The sequence below is a fragment of the Malania oleifera genome, chromosome 6 (genome assembly GCF_029873635.1).
Source record: "Malania oleifera isolate guangnan ecotype guangnan chromosome 6, ASM2987363v1, whole genome shotgun sequence".
In the NCBI taxonomy this organism is placed as follows: Eukaryota; Viridiplantae; Streptophyta; class Magnoliopsida; order Santalales; family Ximeniaceae; genus Malania; species Malania oleifera.
This window is the reverse complement of record NC_080422.1, coordinates 101011070-101020273: the sequence shown is the minus strand read 5'-3', so window position 1 is coordinate 101020273 and position 9204 is coordinate 101011070. Positions and strand designations below refer to the sequence as shown.

The following is a 9204-nucleotide window of genomic DNA, read 5'->3' as shown; positions in this document are numbered from 1 at the left end:
CAAAGGCTGGCACCTTGTTTTTTTTTTTTTTGGAATGGGGCACTAAGATTCCTAGCTGGATTCGTGTCCACATGACAAACACATGATCACGACTCTCTGAAGGATCGGCAGTATACGTTGGCTTTGGCAAGTCTCAGTACAAAGAGGCTACCCCTAAAGCACATATCACATTCCAACACACAAATGACACATTCCCTTAACCCCTTTCCCTGGTTCAGTGAGCCGTGGGTTTTGGCCCATTTACCCATAGATTTTTCTAAAAAATAAAAGAAAAAAAGAGGGCTTAAAATATGAAGAAATGGATACATTATATATATATTGTGAGAATATGGGGGCGGCCACTTAAACTTGCACATCCACGATGCCAAGCACCTCTGAGCATAGAAAACTATTGGCAGCAACTGGGGAATGCATTCTTTAGTAGTTGGAAGGCTTGTGTGGTGATTGTTCTATGGTTAATGGGGTCTTAAAGAAAACGAAATATCTATAATATCCCTGCGGGCTTACCATGAAAGTAGCATCCCTATACCACACACCAGCCGCCGTACAGATTGAAAGAAGCTAAGCTAGTGGCACGAAAGCTGGTTGCCCGATACTGAAGCTCATTCACTGATTATAACACTTCCTACAGGTATCACTCTCTTACCTCGAGTCCACACCCCCACCACTGCCATGGCCAAAAAATTAATTGATAGAACAAAATAGTTTTAACAGTAATCAACCAATTAATAAAAGAACTCTGCCATTAACAAGCACACGGCCATAATAGAGAGTATGATCCTACACTAGCATATGGTCCATATTCCCACCACAAACATCACTAACCCACCTCATCTGCTGCTGCTGCTGCTAATGATGATGATAATTAGAACTTCTATATGTTGTTTGGAAAATTGAAACCAGAATGGTGCACCAAAAAAACACCAAAAAGTAAAAAAGGAAGCATGTGAAGGGATGGCAACGGCGATGCGGTAGGAGAGGATGTCACATGACAGCCTTCTTCCCAATCAGATCAATCTGTCTATTCAAAAGGATCTTCGTCGTCATCAGGAAGAGGCTGATTAGCAGCTTGAAGAAGCTCAGCTTCATGCCTGTTACCAAACAAAAACGATGGAAGTGCTGTCATGTACCAAACAAATAATATTATAACAAAAACTGGGTATAAGAAAGAAAAAAAAAAAAAAAAAAGGCCCCGGTTGTGATTCCACACCTATCAACCTATGATACATATATGTGAATGGAAATTCCTTTTCAAAAACCGCTTGACAGGGTGGAAATTGACGAAGAAAGAAAGAAAAAAATGGAACTTTCCCTCCACCCACTCCACCCCCTGGAAAATAACTTTGTGGTGTTATATTCTTCTGAGAATCCAACTTGGATCCTAAATCTCTACTTTTGAAAGTAAAAGACAATTGTCTGATGTACTCCTACCCTATTATTTGACAGGAAAGTGAATTTTTATGTTTAAGAATAACTTAAAACCAGTAGGCACGTCTAAAATGAATATTTTGCAAGCGAAGAAGAATATTAACCGTGGGTTATAATCAAACAATAAGAAGCCTTTTATCAGAAAAATAATTAAACAATAACATGGATATGCCCAAAGCCGGGCTCAGGTGGTAAAGGGTTGAGGTTGGGCTAGGGAGCCCTAGAATTCAAATCTTAAGAGATCAAAATCTTAGCAAACAATATTAATAAACAAATGGATAAACTTCCTTTTATTCAACAATAAACAAATAAATAAATGGATACCACCCTAGACAGAGTTATATGCCAAAAAAAATATTTGTAAAACCAATCTCATCCACTTAGAAATGCCAGTAGTGTTGAACCTAATTAAGTTAAAAGTACTGATCTAAAAAGGCAGAATATATTTGCCACCTACAGCACAGAAGTTTTAAATTTGCGCAAATCTAGAATAAACAACCAAGAACATCTGACATAATTAAAATATGAGAAAACAAAGCTTGGTAACAAAATACTTACTGTTGTTGGGCAGCCAAGTCAATCTGTACTTCTGGAGGAGCAAGAGCAATCGACTCCACAAAGTGGAGATTAGGGTCCCTACAATCAATAGCACAAATTGTCAATTCTTCAAACTTCTAAATGTTGACCAGAACAGTTCTCATGCAGGGGGAAAAAAAAAGAATGACAACACACTATTCCTTTACCCTGCAAGCTTCCTAGCAAGGTACAAGAAAGGTTTCTCGAAGTTGTAGTTGCTTTTAGCAGATATCTCATAGTACTGCAGATTTTTCTTCCTGTGGAATGTAACCTGCTTTGCCTTAACTTGCCTGTTCTTCACATCAACCTTGTTTCCACAAAGAACAATGGGTATATTTTCACACACCCTATAATTGGAAAAAGAAAAATGTCATAACCACAATTTGGACATCATAAGAAAATCCAATAACTTTCATCAAAATTGAACTTCAAATTTAGGAGAAACACTTAAAATTTCTTTCACACACCGGCAAAGATCTCGGTGCCATGTCGGGACGTTCTTATAAGTTAATCTGGCAGTAACATCAAACATTATGATTGCACATTGCCCATGAATGCTGCACAGTGCACACAACAACAGAACATTAAATTTAGGGTAGCGAATATGTTTAATGGTGAATATCTTAATTATTAAATATATATAGAGTAAAATTACAATGAGTTCCGGAATAATTTAAAGAAAACGAAAGAAAGATTCAGGCCCAAATGCTCAGCTCAGTTCACTGTAAAATAGCTTACATGTAAAAGGATAAATGCCGAGTACAGAACATAAATTGCTACTTAGTTACTTTCTAGGTATCATTCAAAAAAAAATACTTCAAATGAAAAATAAATTAAAATAACCACAAAACTTATAAAGAATTATTGCTTCAGACATGTCACCGAGACCTTGTATTCAACCTCGGTCCTAGCATGCAAGACTATACCATTTTAAACTGCAATAACTAGTCAATGCAATCCCAATAAGATCAAGACAAAAACACACTAAAACCAAGGTGATGAGCCTACAACACTCATGAAAACGTGTGCATCATCTTTGCTTCAAAAGCAATGCAGATGCCATTGATCCCATGTAAGATTATCTAGGTAACAACCCCACAAAAGCATCTTCCACATCTTAGACTTCAAACACTAAACCCAATCACTTATTATAATACTATGTTCAACACACAAAAATATGGTTATCCTGCTCTCATTCCAATCCAGCACAGTTCATGCTTCTCATGTTTTCCTTTTGCTAATTCTCCATTTCCAAACTTCAGATTTGATAAAAAAATTTAAAATAAAATTAATATGAATGGAAAAAAAATATCATATTTATTTCATTTTGCAGTTATAACCATGGTTTTGAAACCCAAAGTGGACTGACCTGGTTCAACCGGAACAAGTCACCAGGCCAGACCAGTCAACACCCCAGGAACAGAAATGGAGCAAACTGGTTTTGACCTAACCGACCTGGTCCAAACCCACAGAGACTGGTCTGAACCAGGGTCAAAAGTCAGTCAACCCAGCCCTTTACCTTAAAAATAGAAAAATAATATGAGGGGAGAGGCATGGCACTGGCTTGAACCCATGACCTCCTCCCCAAGCACATCGCGCGTTGCCACACCATGCCTGCTGCTACTTCTTGTCTTTTAATCGGTCAAATAACTTTTTTGAATCCTAGATAAACAGCATACATATAAATAATAATATATTATTAATAAATCATAATTATAATAAATATAATAGCTTAAGAACATCTTCAAAAAAATAAGAGAACTAATACAAAACTTATTTAGATAGTTGTTAGCAACTATTTTGTTTTAATTTTGCTAGTAGGTAGCTTTAATTAATCTTTACAAATTATATTATATATAAGATTGGCATGATATTATTTTTCTAATATAGGTATATAAAAACACATAAAATAAATAAATTATATTATAATATCATACTAACATCACCAGTTCAACCAGCGGTTTCACCCATCTATCTGATAGGTCCAACCAACCCAGTGACCCACCTGTCCGTCAGGTCTGAACAACCTGGTGGCTTCACTGAGTTAGTCACTGATCTGATTTTTAAAACTATGGTTTTAACTTATTATAATTTTTTAAAATGATGAAAAAAACTTATATAAATTCCTAGCAAGAGAAAAAAGAAATACAAGGTAGACAACTAAAAGTGCAAAACCCTCCCGTCTCAATGCACATCAATCACTCGCATCCCATAACACAATCAAATTCCGAACACTATAGTGAAGCCAAAAAAGGACCCTAATCAACATCAAGCAGAAGTTTCACCCTTCCATTGAAAAATGTATAATTACGTTCCAACTAAATAAACCACTCTGGAAAAAATTTGCACATCTCCAAAGAATTCTCACTTCCTTCTCTACCTACTACAAAGCCCTTAAAATCACTAAAGAAAATAACTTACCATAAGACACCCAATGCTCGCCAAACACACCAAAATGCCCACTCCATACACACCCAGAAGGATAAAGTATTTTCTTTTGGGAAAAAAAAAAGTGGGTATTCATTTCACTGCTTAGATAACACATAACACAAGCTTCTAAAATAAGCTTTACACAGCCTTGTAGCCTAAACATACGTAATTTCCTAATATGAAACCCGTAAAACCAAGAGTAAGATACTCAAGAAAGGATTGACCAAAGAACTTCCCAAAGCCATCCCAAAACCCATTCAAATTTCTAAAAACTAGAACTTTCAAGAAGCAATGCTCCCAACCCCCCTGAATATTGGAAAAGAAAATACAGAAGCATTATAATTTTAGGGAAGAAAATAAAGGGAGGATGAACAATTGAGAAGGGGGCATTCCCAATCCAAGGCTCCTCCCGTAAACAAACTCTATCCGCTTTACCAACATAAAATGAACCCAAGGAAGGAAGTGACGGAAAATCTGAGAAATAAATTTCTAAGGCTAGCGCATGGTTTTAAATCTCGGTAGCAGGTAGTGTAACATAATGGTAACGGGTGTAGCCGGTAGCGTAACGTAATGGTAATGGGTGTAGTGGGAAGCGGGAGTAGCAGATGTTACATAACGGGAAGCGAGTGAAACAGCCGTGAATTTTTTTGAAGCACGCACAACCTGGGGATTATTAACGTACTTTCATGTTTTAAGCTTTTAGCCCTTCTTAGAAAGAGTTTAGCATATTTTGGATCCTTTAGTTCGAGTAACTAAATTATTTGGTAAGGACAACAAGTTTATATTTGTTCTAAACCACCATTGAAAGAAAAATTACATGTGTGTTGTATTTATTCTTATCATTGTTCTTATCTGTGATAAATTCTTATGTGTGCTAAAATAATTAATAAAACAAAATACATTATACACTCCATTTATCTATTGGACACATAAGACATACGAATAATACAAATATAAAATAGCTAGAAAAGAGAGAAGGTTGAAGTTGAAAAATATAGAACATAAATATCACATTACTAATATTATCAAAATAAAATATTTTCATAATAAGTTAGTATTTTCAAATTATTAATTAATGCATCTCTTATGAGTATTTAAAGAAATAGTAAATTTTGTATCATTGTCATCCTCATTATAATCTTTTCCCCCTCTCACCACATGGTCTATTGAGAATGATTTATTAAAGAGGGGGAAAAAGTAAGAAGAAAAAGTGAAAAAAAAAAATAATTTTTTTGGTGTGACGGTCCTGTAGCGGTTACATAACGGCCATAGCGGTCTTTACATAATGGTCACAGCCTGTAACGGCTACTACAGTCGTGATTTTTCTTTCCACCGATTTACAGTGTGTAACAATATCGGTAACCCAAATAACCGTTACGTAACGCCATTAGGTAATGGTCACAGCCGTTATTTAAAACCATGGGCTAGCATGAGTGGCATTAACACGAACATTGCCATACCAAACAGTATGATGGATCCCACACTTGCTGCGAATGAACTTATGTCAAAGTAATTCAAGCTCCTAAGTAAAATGCCATAACCATTTACCCACCAAAACAATGTTTTTGGATACTAGGTTTCCAGACCCAAACCACTCAAACTTCAGTTTACAAAAACTTACCCCAACAAACCAAATGAGATCCCTCTGTCACTCGCTCTCAGCCACAAAGGAAATGGAAGACAACAAAACCTGGACCAAAATAATGTGCAATGCTTCCTGTTGCGTCCGCCCCCCCCCCCCCCCCCTCCCCTTTTTTTCACTCACTCTCAGCCACAAGGGGAATGGAAGACAACAAAACCTGGATCAGAGTAATGCACAATGCTTCCCAATGTTGCCAACCTCCCCTTCACCCCCCCCCCCCCCCCCAACACCACCAAACAAAAAAAAATACCAATCCCCTAACCACCTCCTAAAACAGCAAGACTCAAAAAAATAAGAAAATAAAAAGTAATCAGCTCCGGATCCCCCCCCCTCCAAAGATTGCTCAAATAAGATATAGAGTATCTATGGATTATGGATCACATCCTACCATGTCTAACTGAGCTAGAACCCTCTTTTCTACTTTAATATCCGCTGAATCACTCGTAAAAATATTTCTTAAGGGCAACACTTCATCAAAAACTTACAAGAGTAAACAATTAGCATAATAACCTATCTCATCTAAAAGAAAAAGGAACAAGCACAACCAACAAACCATAAATGAATGACCATAACATCCACAACATACTCCACCACACCCTACATGCTCCTTGACTAATTATCCTACTAAGAGTGCTCACCACAATAGTGCACAAGAAATAGAAAGCGAGTCACCTTAACAAAACCCCTTCAAAGCATTAAAATAGGGCATATACTCGGTGTGCGATTAACTGCTAGTAGACATTTCAACAAAAACAGAACAAATTTCCCATGAAACTAGCCACACCATGTGAAGATGTACACAAAAACATATAAAAAATATTAAAACTGTAATCAAGAATCAATGAAATGCAATGCAGCATATTACCCCCATCCCTACTGGACCAACACTCTGGATCAACTCCAAGGAATGGTCCTCTAAGAGATTAGCAAATAAAATTACACACTAAATAAGTTTTAATTTTATTTGGTGATGGTTGCTTGGGCATGCATATAGAGAACCCAAAAATACCAACAGCTTCAACTTCAAATTCAGAAACAGCACTGATGTATGCTAGCCACATTTTAATAACATAGAATGCTAAAGAACACTACTAAAAAATGCTATACTGACAGCCAGCATAAAACTCAATTCATAAACAAGCAGAAGCACATAAAAACATGTGTTGTGTTTCCACTTTCCATAATTAGGATCATCAATTTATAAATACTTACTAATAACCATCTCTAAGACCACCAAACTTCTCTTGTCCAGCAGTGTCCCAACAATAAAAGCGAATTTTCCCGCAATTTGTAGAGAAGTCCAATGGATGAACCTCCACACCAATGGTGGCTATTGGCACAGGTCACATATATAAAATCAATACAGATGTAAATGGCATATAGAAAAGTAATCAACAATGATACCCAATAAAAAATGCACTTACGTTCATATTTCTTCTCAAATTCTCCAGTGATATGCCTCTTCACAAAAGTTGTTTTCCCTGCACCATTCATAAACTTTCAGCTTAACCAAACCGATATGTAAGAAGCCCACTCCAGAACGTAATACATGCATGCACAAACATCAAGAAAACTCTTCAACCTCCATTTTAATCAGTTGAGGGAAAAAGAAGGCAAATCCCTACAAATGTTCATGAAAGGAATCAATTCTTTGTCTTTTACTTTTTTTTTGGGGGGGGAGGGGGGGGGGGGTTTGTACTTTCTTCTTAGAATCAAGAGAAAAAATCTCTCCTGGTTATCTTTGGACAGAAATGTTTCTTGGCCATTGATTCTAGTGTATCCTTAGTGTCTACCCCATGATAAAGCTCTATTGAGCTTAAGTAACAAATAAATCAATTTTTGGGAACACATTTTTGTTGTGCAACAACATTATCAATTTAAGCAGGAGTATAATTATTCTCTTGAAACTGAAAATTAAACCAAGTAATCGTCAAAACTAAGAACCTTTATTCTACCGATTTGGCATTGAGAGCAACAGATCATCCAAAATAACAAAATCTGATAATAATTAGCATATACGAAATTGTGCTAAGAGGACAAAAACTAAGGAAAAAACAAAATACCTGTCCCTCCATCACCAACAATCACGAGCTTGAAGCTCGGATAATCAACGGTCTGCTGATTCGGCAAAGCCTGCAGAAGGATAACACGACAAAAAACAAAAATAAAACCAAATTGAAGTCAATACTCAATAGTACGGGCGGCGATCCAAACCCCTAAACCCTAATCCTAACAATGAAGCGTAAACAGATAATATCAAAGAGTAGAGAAATGATTGAAGAGTAAGAAAGCTATAGATAGAAAGCGAGGGAGAAAATGGTAGCAGCGAGGCATACCATTGCTGCGTCTCTGGTTGAATCTGTGTGCAGAACGAAGAAGGAAGAGAACGCGAGTTACGATGAATATATATATGCAGTGAAGAGAGGGATCGGCCCTAAATGTATTCGGTGTAGCTTTAACCTGACGCGACTCTGTTTCGTCCGTCTGATTGGCATACCTGTTCCCTCTCATTTGATTTGAATTTCTAGAATATACCAATAAAAATTGGGGGAAAAATCAAAAATTAAAAATGCAGATATTTATAAAAATTATAAATAATATTTTTCTATTTAAAAATACAGATATTTACAAAAAATTATAAATAATGTTTTTCTATTTAAAAAATTTTATTGTCTTTGTACAATTAAAAATTTGACTTTAATAATGTTAATGAGACTTAGTTTATATTTATAAAAATTATAAATAATATTTTTCTAATTAAAAAATTGTATTGTCAAATGTTATTGGCAATATAATGTTTACTTTGTACACTAAAAAATTTGACTATAATAATATTAATGAGACTTAGTTTTAGTATAAATTATAAGAAATATAATTACAAAAGTAGAACTATGCTGAGTGCATCTAGGAAAGAGATCTCTTTCTATATTTAAAGTTGTATAAAATTATTCATTTAATATTATTGAGAATTGTATAAATATAAAAATAACATATTTCTTATATTTTTAAATGTTTAATAGTTTTTTAAAGTTAGAATAATAAAAATTAAATTTATATATTTAAAAAAATTATACTGACTAGCCGTCTCGAAGAGACATAATGCATGTACCTTTATAATATCAAAACTT

At 35.4% G+C, this 9204-nt stretch overlaps 1 protein-coding gene across 1 annotated transcript; it reads right to left on the bottom strand.

Annotated features, from left to right (window-relative positions):
• Positions 1–705: 705 nt before the first annotated feature.
• On the bottom strand, positions 706–8589 carry LOC131157820 (GTP-binding nuclear protein Ran-3-like). The gene is made up of 8 exons (XM_058112219.1): positions 8413–8589; positions 8140–8209; positions 7501–7557; positions 7289–7406; positions 2472–2561; positions 2172–2351; positions 1987–2064; positions 706–1091 (listed from the first exon to the last, which is right to left on the bottom strand). The coding sequence occupies exons 1-8, from the start codon at positions 8413–8415 to the stop codon at positions 1022–1024; spliced, it is 666 nt and encodes a 221-aa protein (XP_057968202.1). The 5' UTR covers positions 8416–8589; the 3' UTR covers positions 706–1021.
• Positions 8590–9204: the final 615 nt, after the last annotated feature.